This window comes from Enoplosus armatus, chromosome 17 (genome assembly GCF_043641665.1).
Source record: "Enoplosus armatus isolate fEnoArm2 chromosome 17, fEnoArm2.hap1, whole genome shotgun sequence".
Classification (NCBI taxonomy): Eukaryota; Metazoa; Chordata; class Actinopteri; order Centrarchiformes; family Enoplosidae; genus Enoplosus; species Enoplosus armatus.
Genome location: NC_092196.1, coordinates 9151508 through 9163945, shown reverse-complemented (window position 1 = coordinate 9163945; position 12438 = coordinate 9151508). Strand labels below are relative to the sequence as shown.

The 12438-nt window shown below is 42.0% G+C and overlaps 1 protein-coding gene across 1 annotated transcript in view; it reads left to right on the top strand.

Moving 5' to 3' along the window:
* Window positions 1-12438, top strand: part of cacna1aa (calcium channel, voltage-dependent, P/Q type, alpha 1A subunit, a) — a 77171-nt gene that overhangs the window by 38042 nt on the left and 26691 nt on the right. Inside the window, exons 22-34 of the mRNA XM_070923983.1 lie at window positions 265-896; window positions 1165-1511; window positions 1629-1764; window positions 1975-2104; window positions 2477-2536; window positions 2695-2801; window positions 7074-7085; window positions 8724-8823; window positions 9130-9290; window positions 9496-9636; window positions 9728-9929; window positions 10117-10281; window positions 10713-10823. Of these exons, the coding sequence (XP_070780084.1) occupies window positions 265-896; window positions 1165-1511; window positions 1629-1764; window positions 1975-2104; window positions 2477-2536; window positions 2695-2801; window positions 7074-7085; window positions 8724-8823; window positions 9130-9290; window positions 9496-9636; window positions 9728-9929; window positions 10117-10281; window positions 10713-10823 (2304 nt within the window). The remainder of the gene's footprint in view (window positions 1-264; window positions 897-1164; window positions 1512-1628; window positions 1765-1974; window positions 2105-2476; window positions 2537-2694; window positions 2802-7073; window positions 7086-8723; window positions 8824-9129; window positions 9291-9495; window positions 9637-9727; window positions 9930-10116; window positions 10282-10712; window positions 10824-12438) is intronic.

The window sequence follows — 12438 nt, the reverse complement described above, 5'->3', positions numbered from 1 at the left end:
ATCAGTATACACAAGTGACGGCGATGATGATGACTTATGTTAACATGTTGCTTTCCTGGTATTTATTTATTTACATATTTTATTTATGTATAGTTTAAGTGACTATAATAAATTAACTTTGTCCCCGAGAGAAATGATGCCACTTTCTGTCTAGCTAGAAAGTCATGTGATTTATAACTTTATATTGTAGCTCGTCCTCTTTTCTCTTCCGTATCTTCAATCTCTCCCTCTATGCTGCCTCTCTATCCTTTCCTCTCCTTGCAGGTGAACTATTCTCGTCACATCCGTCCCGACATGAAGACCCACCTGGATCGACCCTTGGTGGTTGACCCCCATGAGAACCGCAACAACAACACCAACAAGACCACTGCAAACAATTCAGACCTCTGCTTTAGCCAGCACCATCCTGCTGATGAGCTCCACAGACAAACACGCCTCCACGAACACAGTGGCCAAGTAGGAGGTGGTGGTGGAGGAGGCTCAGGTCCAGTCAGGCCACCCATGGAGCGGGGCGAGTCCACAGAGAGCAGGCGGAGCCGTAAAGGTGAGCACCACCACCACACCTCTCATGTCCGATTGGATGCTACAGTGATTCCCGGGCCAGGCGGAGAGGAGAGGCCGCCCAGGCGCCATCACCACACCCGGAGTGGCAGTCGAGGGGGAGGGCAGTCTGAACACAGGAAGCCCAGGTCACATCGAAAAAGTGCAGAAGACGGTGAAGACGGCGGGGGAGGAGCTGGAAAAACGCGGAGACATAAGAGCAAAGGGGTTGATGGAGGTGGGGAAGGAGGAGAGCAGGAGGGAGCTGGCGATGGCAGTGAGAGGAGGCCAAGAAGAAATCGCCATGGCAACCAAGCGGAGGGTGAGGGGAAGAGGATGTGCCAGCACAGAAGGAAGTATGTCCATTGCATGTGGCTGTAGATATGATGCAACAATAACATTTTTGGATATTCACTTTATTATTTTGTATCGTCTTCTGATGTCCTTTGATCCAAAAAGTGAATCCTCATAATTTCTTCCCTCTTCTCTGTACTCATACTCTATTATATTTTTGTCTGTGCTCCTGTCACACCTTTCTCTGGATATCATCTCTGCTTTGCTCTCCTCTCTCCATCTCAACTTTCGTCTTCTATCTAATTGTTTCTTCTTACTCCCTCTTTCTAGGGATTGCAGTGTCCCTAACCTCTCTACCACACGGCCCATCCAAAAGAGCCTCTCCAGGCAGGATAGCCAGTACAGTGAGGATATGGACAACCTCATGAATACCAAACTGGTCTCTGGCACTACCCCAACCAGTGAGGGTGGTAATCCTGTTACCAACCACGCTGTGGCCCCTGGCTTTGGATCAGCCCACCATCTTGCTAACAGTGGCACTCATGGCAGTTTGGTCACATTAGATAGCTATGGGAGCATCGCACATCACCGTGCCAACAGTGTCATCAGGCTGCCCCACCCTGACTACACAGCTGTAGACATGCCCATTTTCCCATCCACCAATGCCATACTGCAGGGTAAGGGCAGAATTAATGTGTGTTGTTTTTCTTCTATTATCTTGTCTCCTCTTTAACTGTTTGAATGAATGAAACAAACTTTCATTTTCACCCCACCCTCCTCCCTCTTCGATCCAGTCAATAAGAATGCCAACACGGAGCCTCTGCCAGCGAAGGAGGATAAGGACGATGATGATGATGAGAAGGGAGGTGAAGGAGGGCCCAGGCCCATGCCTCCCTTCAGCTCCATGTTCATCCTGTCCACCACCAACCCGTAAGTGGGATGGTTACAATACATGCGCCCACACTCACCTACACTATATAAATCCACATAGGGTGACACACAGGAATGCATTCTTGACATTTGTTTTTTGTTGATCTTTGGATTCAGAGCTGAAGCCTGGATATACATTGCATACATTATACCTACAAAGCAGATCTAATTGTACGCGTAGCACTAAAAAAATTCTTTGGTTGCTCCTAGGTTTCGGCGGGCGTGTCACTACATCTGCACCTTGCGTTATTTTGAGATGTGTATCCTGCTGGTCATTGCCATGAGCAGTATTGCCCTGGCTGCTGAAGACCCTGTCTGGCCCGAATCCCCTCGCAACAATGTAAGAAAGTCGACATACATTCATGTGTCGCACGAGATATTATGTGTACACATGTTATTACAATACCTATTACTCTTTTATTCTTTGTAGTATCACTTCAGCCCCCGTCACGTGTACTTAACATGACATGGATTGGATGTTTGATGTAATCTCAAATCAGTTTTGATATGATAATATCAGTGTGTCATGTGTACAATATTGTACTATCAGTTCATTATAATATAGAAATAAAATATATGAATACATGGCAGCCCAATGTAAAATTACTGGTCAACATCTGAATTTGAAAATCATCATAATGTATATATCCATCCTGTCACTCTTTCGTTGGATGCAGCAGCAAATCATTCCCCCTTCTTTTTCTTTGTGCAGGTTCTACGTTATTTTGACTACGTCTTCACAGGAGTGTTCACATTTGAGATGCTGATAAAGGTAAGGCAACGTCTGCAATCAAGAATCCACAACTTCCTCCAGAGGTATTGCGAACCCCAGCCCAAATGAGGATTAGACAGTTTTTGCACACGAAGGCCAAATAGCACATCAATTTCTCAGAGGTTCACATTTCATCATCACGTTCTCTTCTTCTGCAGATGGTGGATCTGGGATTGGTCTTGCACCAGGGCTCTTATTTCCGGGACTTGTGGAACATCCTTGACTTTATAGTGGTTAGTGGTGCTCTGGTGGCCTTCGCCTTCACGTAAGTCTCCCTCCTGCCTCCCGCTGTCCTCCCCTCTCTTCCCTCCTTGCTCCTCCTTCTCTCCTGCCTCTCTACTGCCTCACTGGTACCTTGGAGTACAGCCTCCCCTGTTATTTTTTATTCACCCATGGCTCATTTTATGGGTTCTCTCTGTCCCTCCTTTCTCATCCTCTGTCTCTGACTTCTTTTCTTTCATACTCTCTCACACATTTTCTCTGACTCTCCGTTCTCTTGTCTCCTGTCTTCTCCTCCATTTTCCTACCTATGCTTACAAATGGCCAATCCTCTGCAGTTGGCCGTTTCCTCTGCCTTTTCTCTCTCATTCAACTTTGCTCCCACTGTCCTGCCATTTCTAAGCCCCGCCACCAACCCCCCAACATGTTAAAAGAAATGGTATCACAGCATTCCCTTCCTATCCGCCTCTTCTTCACCCCTGTGAGAGGTGAGGACCACCCTTTGCACCTGTAACCCTTTAGTGCCCAGGGCGTTCTAGAGTTAAATGCCCATGCAAAGCCTGGCCAGGTCATGCTGAGCTGGCTCCCAAAAATCTCCACTCCCTTCTCAACGGCAAAGCAGGTACTTTAAACCCTACTTGATCTGCATGACTGTGAGGAGAAAATACAGTTACATTTGCACAACTGGGTTAAGTTAGGGCTTAGTTTATGAGACTATGCTGGGTACAAAGCATGAATTATGGGTTTTGGGATTTGCTGTCATGCTTTTGCATGGTATGGGGAGAGTATGAAGAGAAGCAGAGCTTCAGGACTGCAGTCAACATTAAATGTAATGTGATATTGCTGTAGTTTGAAAACATACAGTACTATATGTTTATAATGGTAAAGCTGTATCCTCCTTTTTCACGCAAGTCATCTGCAGAAATGTAAGGTTGTGCTTGATCCTATTTCATGACTTTAAAAATTCAATCTGTATTTTCAGGAAGAAACCATGTCTGTGCATACATGTCCCACAGATGTTTAGTTTTTGTGGTCTTGTGTGTGGGTTAAACACACTCTGGCCATTGGATATTGTGTTTTCTATCAGAAAAGGATGTACTAGTTATGTTCATGTTCACTGTGCAAGTAAGTGACCATTTGTACTTTCCCTCAAAGCAAATATGCCATGGTATGAGCTTAGCACAACTTTAGCTTGCTGTAAATGTCAGCATTCATTGGCATTCTGAAGTCTGAATAAAAGTCTGACACAATAGCCTATTCCAGTGTGTTTGGGTACGTCAGACCTGTGTGCTTGCTCCTTCACCATTTATATCATATGGCGCCAGCTTCTTCTCTATTTCCTAAATTTAAGATGCTTTAGGCTAGATAAGGATTTTCAACCACCAAGTCCAAATATATTTTCAAATTTCAGTGCAAGTGAATTGAAATGAAACTAAGACTAACTTTCATAGACTCTGTCAATGAGGATGGTCTGTATCCATACACACACAAGGTCTCCATATCCATGTTTATGAAGACGGAAATACATAATTGAATGCATGCTGCATAATGCATTTGATAAACTATACTTGGTACCACCTTAACTCTTGATGACTTTAAGTCATAAGCTTATAGGACGTTTGCCAAGTGTAAACCACCGGCCACAGCATGGTATCCTCTAACATTGTCCCTTCACTGCTCCTTTAAACAGTTTTTCCATTTGTCTGGAGTTTGGACCTGATCACCTCATCTGCCTTAAATCTGTGGAAGGTGAACTTCATTAAAGCCTAAAGTTGTTCATTATAGCCAAAGAAGACTTGAGCAAAATACCCGGCCATCCCTATTTACAATTATTTCCCCTTTCTCTTTTGCTCTTTGTCCATGCCTTCACTTCTGTCATTGTTCATAGCAAGACCCGACATCTCTCTTACTTTTTCCTCCTCATGCTTCCAGCCTCAAAAATGTTCACGCAAACAAGTTCTTTCAGGTCAACAAGGAATATGAGGAAGAAAAGATCCCACAAACTTATGAAATTGGTAAAATACATTTTCACCTCATTCTAAACAATCTCATTGTAGAGTTACTATGGATTCTTAAAATTACTGTTGCATCTCCCCACCCGGTATTTAGGGGAGAAAAACAATGGTTGCCTGCTTCTTCACTGTAGTTTGTGGCCAGCAGTATCCAAAATCCATCATTACCATTCTTTGAGGAAGTCTTGTAATATACTTGTGGTTGGATCCACCCCCTTTGTTTTTATTTATTTAATGTCCTATGGCAGCATTGCACAATGGTAAATTAAGATTATTGTCAAGAGATTAAGATTATTATTGACAGTATCTCTGCCACTTTTCTGGTGGAGTTCTCCTGTGATGATTTTGTAGCATCAATTACTATTGTCAGCTTTGTTACGCTGAGCGATCTGTTCTGAGTCGTTGTCTAGGTTTTGTAGTTTATCCGTGGGAATATGAAGTACACACTATGAATGAAGATTTGGAACTTGGAACAAACAAACCCTGATGTCTCTTTAGCTGAGGCTAAACGTCAGAAATATAGCACTTAAAAAAAGACAGGACATTTCAATAGTTTGAACACCTATTCCTCCATTTCATAGTTGTACAATGTTACTGATTGTGGGCCAGCATGGATATGAGAAATTACTTGTCCTATAAAGAGAATATGAACTTGGCAGGTGCTCCAGGGTTCTAGTGGCGGTGCCCCATCTATAAGACTGGCTTTTTCTCCGGTCTTTCTCTCTGAATCATCTTTATTTGTGTGTTTTTTCACTAACACTCTTTCCCCTAATTTCTAGTTGTGTATGTGGTACACATAAACTTGTCTTTGTTTCTGTTTGTGTGTATATATCTGTGTGCTTCTGTCCTTAACTCTGTGTCATCTGATCTCTTTGTGTTACATATTTATATGTGGGTCAACTTTATGTGTCTGTATTTCCTCTCTCTGTGACTAAAGTCTATACTTTAACTATGGACTAATAAATAGATGTATGCAGTGACACAATGTTAAGTGAGGTAAAATTACTGGACAGAAATCATGAAACCTTAAGTAATCACAGAAAGATTCAAAATAATGAAAGAGCGTACAAAGAACGGCACAGCAGCTAGATAAATTTAGAGCAATTTTTACTCAAATGTTGAAAAATAAAGTTAATATGAGATAATAGTAGATTATAATAAATGAGTACCAGAGAGATAAAACCTTAATATGTACTCATACTGTATGTTGATATAAAGACAAACTCACAAAACAATCAATTAAGCCAGTTGAACCAATAAAGTCCAACCAATAAATTTAACTATGATAGGGGTTAACGACACTAATGGCTGATGGGGAGATCCGAACCGGTCACAACAGACTCGCACACATCCAGATAGTGCCTTAATTCAATTGGTGGAAATCAAACAGCACTCCAAAAAGGCTCAGCAGTCTCATTGGAGATGTTTATCGCTCCTTTAATCCAATTAGTCTGGTCTGAGGGCTGCTGGTGTCTTGGACCGCTTGTGCAGCTGTCCTGCACATTTCCGCAGCCCGACTGAGCTTCATGTCCAGACCGGCTCCTGATGCAGAGCCACTTGCATTTATAACTGACCGAGTTTGGTTAGCTTAAAGCGATACCTTGGCATTTTGAGATTTCTTTTTCACCAGGCAATGTTTGTTCTACTAGGCAATATGTGTTAAAAATGTGTATATATGTGGGCATGTTGATTTCTAGCAGTCCTCATTAATATGGTAGTAATTTAAGCACTGACAATGAGTACAATATAACTCATGAGGTCTCAGCTCACACTTCATCCAAGGTTTTAAAAGGGAGTACTAATTTACAGATTTAAAGTGTTGGTTATGGACTACATTAAAACTGTAAACTAGGTTTGGAAGATTTCGGTGGAATTTGAATACAATGTATTAAATTATCAATGCAATTAAGCAATTAATAATAGTTAATTCAGTGGTATTTTCTAGCTGAATGATAATACCAGTAATAGTTGCTCCCAGAAGCAACATCTGGCCTATAAAGCCATCTCTAATGAAATGTCAGAGATGGAGGCAGTAGTTTGGTGGTGTGTTCTAGTCACACGTTTAGTCTAGATTTTGAGCATGCGTTTATGTGCATGTGTGTGTTAGATTTGTAAACCGTAGTCGGGGTGGGAGGGTTGATCTGATAAAAAGCAGGCCTTGTGTTCTCTCTTTTTCTCTCTCTGTCTCTCATATGGATGTTTTGCCTCGAAATCCCTCCTTTCTTTGTGTCCCATTCTGTTTCTTTCTCCCGCCCTTTGTCTTGCTGTCTCTCACCCCTTTCTCATCTCTCCGTTCGGACCACCAGCAGCGGCGGCGGGTAAAGTTCTCTTTCTTTTTCCTCCTCATTTTCTCCTTCTGCACTCTCAGCGCCTGTTCTTCTGATCACACATCTCTTTCCTTTCCATCCATCCCTCATCACAGTTGACTTCTGTACTTGTCTATTCTTACCCTTTTTCCATTGTTCACCATGGAACAGCTCTGGCTCAAACACAACTAAACCTCAACTTAAACTGCATCAGGTCCGCAATGGAATCACACAGATACCATTTTATATTTTGTGCTAATCACAGAAAAATATCATTAGTACGGTAAATGTGTACACTTAAATCCCCATAAGGAAACGTCGAACCAAAGACAGGTGAAAATGTGACCAAACAAATGCACACAGACACACACAGACACACATACACACATGTGTGCACTACACACTACATGCACACCACCAGCAGTCTACCATCTGGTACAACAGCTGTACACACAGCTGCCTTCTCCCCTAAGGATCACATTCAGTGACCTTTGACCGTAATCTCTGATCTTCATACCTGATGTGTGAGAAATTTTCAAAGTAGCAGTAGTACTTAAATTTTCTTTTTTTAGTTTTTAGCTTTGTGAAGAGTGTTCAGTGTGACTGAAACAAAAGGTTTTTCGTTTTTCCTCACACATGTACCTAGAAAACCAAAATGCTGAAAAGAAAGAGGTTTGGCTCAGCATTTCAATCAGGAAATGCTCGCTAAAATATCTTTGTCTTGGTCTGCAAGACAAGATTCCATGCTGTCTGAACAATGCTGTGAAACCAGCTTATCCTAGTTGTAGTTTAGAGTTAATAGAAATTAACTGGTTGAGTCATCAAAAGAGAGAGTTTGGCTGTTCATTCAAATTTGTACCTGTTTTACACACTGTGAGACTTCCAAATTGTGAATTATATTTGAAGTTTAAAGAGCTACTTTTATCTTTTTTAACTATACAGTGGGGAGCATTTCTAAGCTGTCTTTATGTTAACAGGAGGGCACTTTACTGTAAGTTACCACTCGAACAAGGCTTTCTATAGTCAGCTGTTAACAGAAAATATGGGGTTTGTTTGTCTCACTGAGATCACGACTAAACTCTCTCTGTAAATGCCTCTGTGTAGAATAGAGTTCTCCATCACTCAAACTGCTGCTTAAAAGAAGAAATATTGCAGCATGGAAAGCAAGGTTTCAATGCAGCATGAATATATTTCACCATTAGCTGGGCATGTGCAAGCCGAGGCTTTAGCCAACTTTGTAAAGCATTGAAATACATTACAAAGTATTACAAGTGTAGCTACTAGATAGCTATCAGACAGGAATGACATCAGTTGTTCCCATAGCATGTACTGTAGTTGTAAAATACCACCTAACTCTAGCATGTAGCTACAATGTTAACCTCACACTTAGATATAAGGCTAAAGCGTAATATGATAGCAGTGCTGCATGTGTTGCTATGTACTTAACCCAGACGCAGTTACTCAATTTGAGTTAACTCGGACACAAGTACCATCAAGGAATGGCTGCCCACTGCCATTTTGGAATTGAGAGGACTAAGCCTGTCATATCCACCTGAACCTGCTGACTCTTTTTATTTGTATGTGTGTGTGTGTGTGTGTGTGTGTGTATCTGTTTCTGTGTGTTTGGTGTGCGCATGTGTACACATACAGGGGGAGCAGTAAGGGAAAAGACATCAGCACAATCAAGTCTCTGAGGGTACTGAGAGTGTTACGACCTCTGAAGACTATCAAACGTCTTCCCAAACTCAAGGTATGTTTACGTAATAATGTTTGACCTCAGATTAGAGTTACCCTTACTTTTTTGGAAGCATGGGGATCATCAATTCATACTGAAAATGACATAGATACTGTATGATACTGACAGCAGTACACATTGGGCACCCCCTTAACCTTTTTAATAGCATTTGATGCCACATTTCAAGACCAAAATACACAAATAATTTCAATCCAATATATTTCTGTCATTCACATTCATTAACAACATCTCTCTCTCTCTCTCTCTCTCTCTCTCTCTCTCTCTCTCTCTCTCTCTCTCGTTCTCTTTCTCGATCCTTAGGCTGTGTTTGACTGTGTGGTGAACTCTCTGAAGAATGTGCTCAACATCCTGATTGTCTACTTACTCTTCATGTTCATCTTCGCTGTGGTGGCTGTGCAGCTCTTCAAGGGACGCTTCTTTTACTGCACTGATGAATCTAAAGAATTTGAGCGCGACTGCAGGTCAGGAAATACCCAACTGTATTTAGCTTGAACGGTGAAAGTGTTCTTATCACCTTCTTAATATTTCATGCATAATGCTTGCCTCATGTGGTTTTTAAACACTTCTACTTCCTCTGCATCTTCAGTATCCACAAAACTATATAAATTTGGATGCAAAACCTCCTCTTTACGCCTTGTGCTCATGATGTGATATGTGTTATGTCAGGGGCGAGTATCTGGTGTATGAGCGTGATAACGAAGTGAAGGCGCAGAAGCGGGAGTGGAAGAAGTACGATTTCCACTACGACAACGTGGCTTGGGCCCTACTCACCCTCTTCACCGTGTCTACCGGAGAGGGGTGGCCGCAGTGAGTACACGTGAACATGTGCAATCACATGCAGCACACATGCTTTCTGACAACCTATAACCCTCCCCTGTTCCCCTCTCCTCCTCTGCAGGGTGCTGAAGCATTCAGTGGATGCGACTTATGAGAACCAGGGCCCGAGCCCGGGGTACCGGATGGAGATGTCCATCTTTTACGTGGTGTACTTCGTGGTCTTCCCCTTCTTCTTCGTCAACATCTTCGTGGCTCTCATCATCATCACCTTCCAGGAGCAAGGAGACAAGATGATGGAGGACTACAGTCTAGAAAAGAACGAGGTGAGGAAAGATGAAGGGAGTGAAGGAGGATGGAGATGAAGGGTATTGGGAGGGTGATCGGAAGGCAGGAAGAGGGGGGACTGTAACTACTGGGTAGAGAAGATGGGATGGATAGAGGAAAGGAGGCAAGACAGGAGAAGATCATAGCAGGATGAGGACAAAACCCTTTTTTTGTTCTTATTTGCAGAGAGCCTGTATAGACTTTGCCATCAACGCCAGGCCCCTGACACGCCACATGCCTCAGAACAAACTGAGCTTTCAATACCGAATGTGGGAGTTTGTGGTGTCGCCGCCATTCGAGTATACTATCATGGCAATGATCGCGCTCAACACAGTTGTGCTGATGATGAAGGTAAAAGTCCACATGCTACAAACACAGAAACAGTAATGCACACATTAACATAAACACACATCAAGAAAACAACAATAACTACTGACCATTGAGTTGCTGAAGTTAACATTTCTCTCTTATACCTTTTATCTCTTGCTGTCTGCCTCTCAGTTACAAAACATATACTTTCATTGGGTTGGATTTATTCTGATGTTTGTGTGTACAGTATTTCACATGATAAAATATGTTAATTAATATGTTAGCTGAACTGTGTGTCTCTTTATGTGTCTTTATACTCCCCCTCCTTTCTGTCCCTGGTGGTGTGCGCGTTTGTGTCTGTATGTGTGTCTACATTAATGCACACTTATCTGTGTGTATGGCAATCCCTTCTCTTGTATTTGTGGTTCGTTGGTGTGAATGTGTGCGCTGCCTGTGTGTGTGTTTGTTTATAGTATGATGGAGCTTCTGATACCTATGAAGCTGTGTTAGCCAACCTGAACATAGTGTTTACCTCCCTCTTCTCCATGGAGTGTGTACTGAAGATCATCGCCTTTGGAGTACTGGTGAGTGTGTGTGTGTGTGTGGGTTTGTATGTGGTGAGGATGTACTGCTCTACTTTATATTTGTAGAAAGTGCTGAAAATGTGTCATTATTATTACATGGTATCACTGTATCCACATAGATTAGTAATGGTTACCAGACAGTGTGCAACACAGCAACAGACAATAAATATGGCCTCTGACAGACATAATTGACTCACAAAAAAAAAAAAAACACTTCAGCAACATTTTATTTAGGACAATAAAATTTATGCTTGGCAACTGATAACACTAACACCTAAAATTCAGTGTAGATCCACTGTATCTTGCCTTAAATCCACTCTTACCTTACAGCCCAGGAAACCTGTTCTATGTTGTGCTTTTAATAATACACATAAGAAAAATTTTGTTGAGAACAGTAAGACTCAATGTGCCTGCATGCCTGATAACCAGAACAATGTGCTAAAAGAGACCAAGATGTAGAAAACAATGGAGTCGACAAACTAAATGACGCTCTGTTTCATGTTGTGAAAGTCTTCACTGCAACCCCGTCCATTATTTTGTTACATTCGGACATGTTGTCTGTCGTGCATTATTGCTTACACATTTAAAGAGAAACTGTGAGGAAATAATGAGCTATGATAGAGATAAAGATGCTAAAGAAACAGGAAACTGCCAGAAGTCAGCAGAAAAGTGTGCAGTCATCGGAGCTGCAGAGGAATGGGAGGGAAAAAATGGATAGAAGAGATAGTTTAGGGATGAATGCTGGGAGGAGATACAGGACAGAGGGGGAACGGTAATACAGTAATTAGACGAGCGAGAGTGAATGACAGATAGGCGGTAAAAAGAGAAGGAAAGATTACAGAGAGGGTGGAGATTAAGCAGGATAGGATTTGAATATGGGAGAGTGCAAACACACACTGAACAAGCACACAAATCATACACACAAATAACGCCGGGCCTCAGAGACGTCTGTGTGTGTGTGTGTGTGTTGTGTTTGTCAAGGTGGTTTATTTTAATAGCTGCCTCCCTTGCTCTCTTCCTTTCTCTCCACTTGTCTAATGCACAGTTTGGCTGCAGGCAATATGTAGGAGAGCAAAAGAAGCAGACCTCACTCATCAGCGTTTGTTCCTCATTGTCGCTTTTTCTCTTTGGGTTGCTCTACTTTTAAAGCGAAAAATCTATAATGATGTATATGTGTGGATAAATGTGTTTGTGCAGATGTATGGATGGGGTTAGGAGAGGGATGTGATACTCTTTTTAATGAAAACAGAAGGAATTCAGTATGACTTGATTTGGTTTATGATGAACAGCGATATACAGTATGCAATGTTTGATGGCTGGTGTAGTGTTCTGACGCAGTACAAGTTGTCCCTAGCTTGTCTGCTGGCATCCATCCAACATGCCATCACGATGGTCCATTTGTCTTATCTTATTTCTTTCCTGTTCCTGTCGGACACTGACATGTTTTGTTTTTTTCACTTTCTTGTTCTCTTTCTGTCTGACTTTTATTCTCTCTCTGTCTTGCTCTTTCTTTCTCTCATCGCCTCGCTCTTTATCATCCTATTTCTGCATTTTGCATTTTACACTTTTTCTTTTCTTCTTTTCTTTCTTTAATATTACTTCAATCCTGCCATAC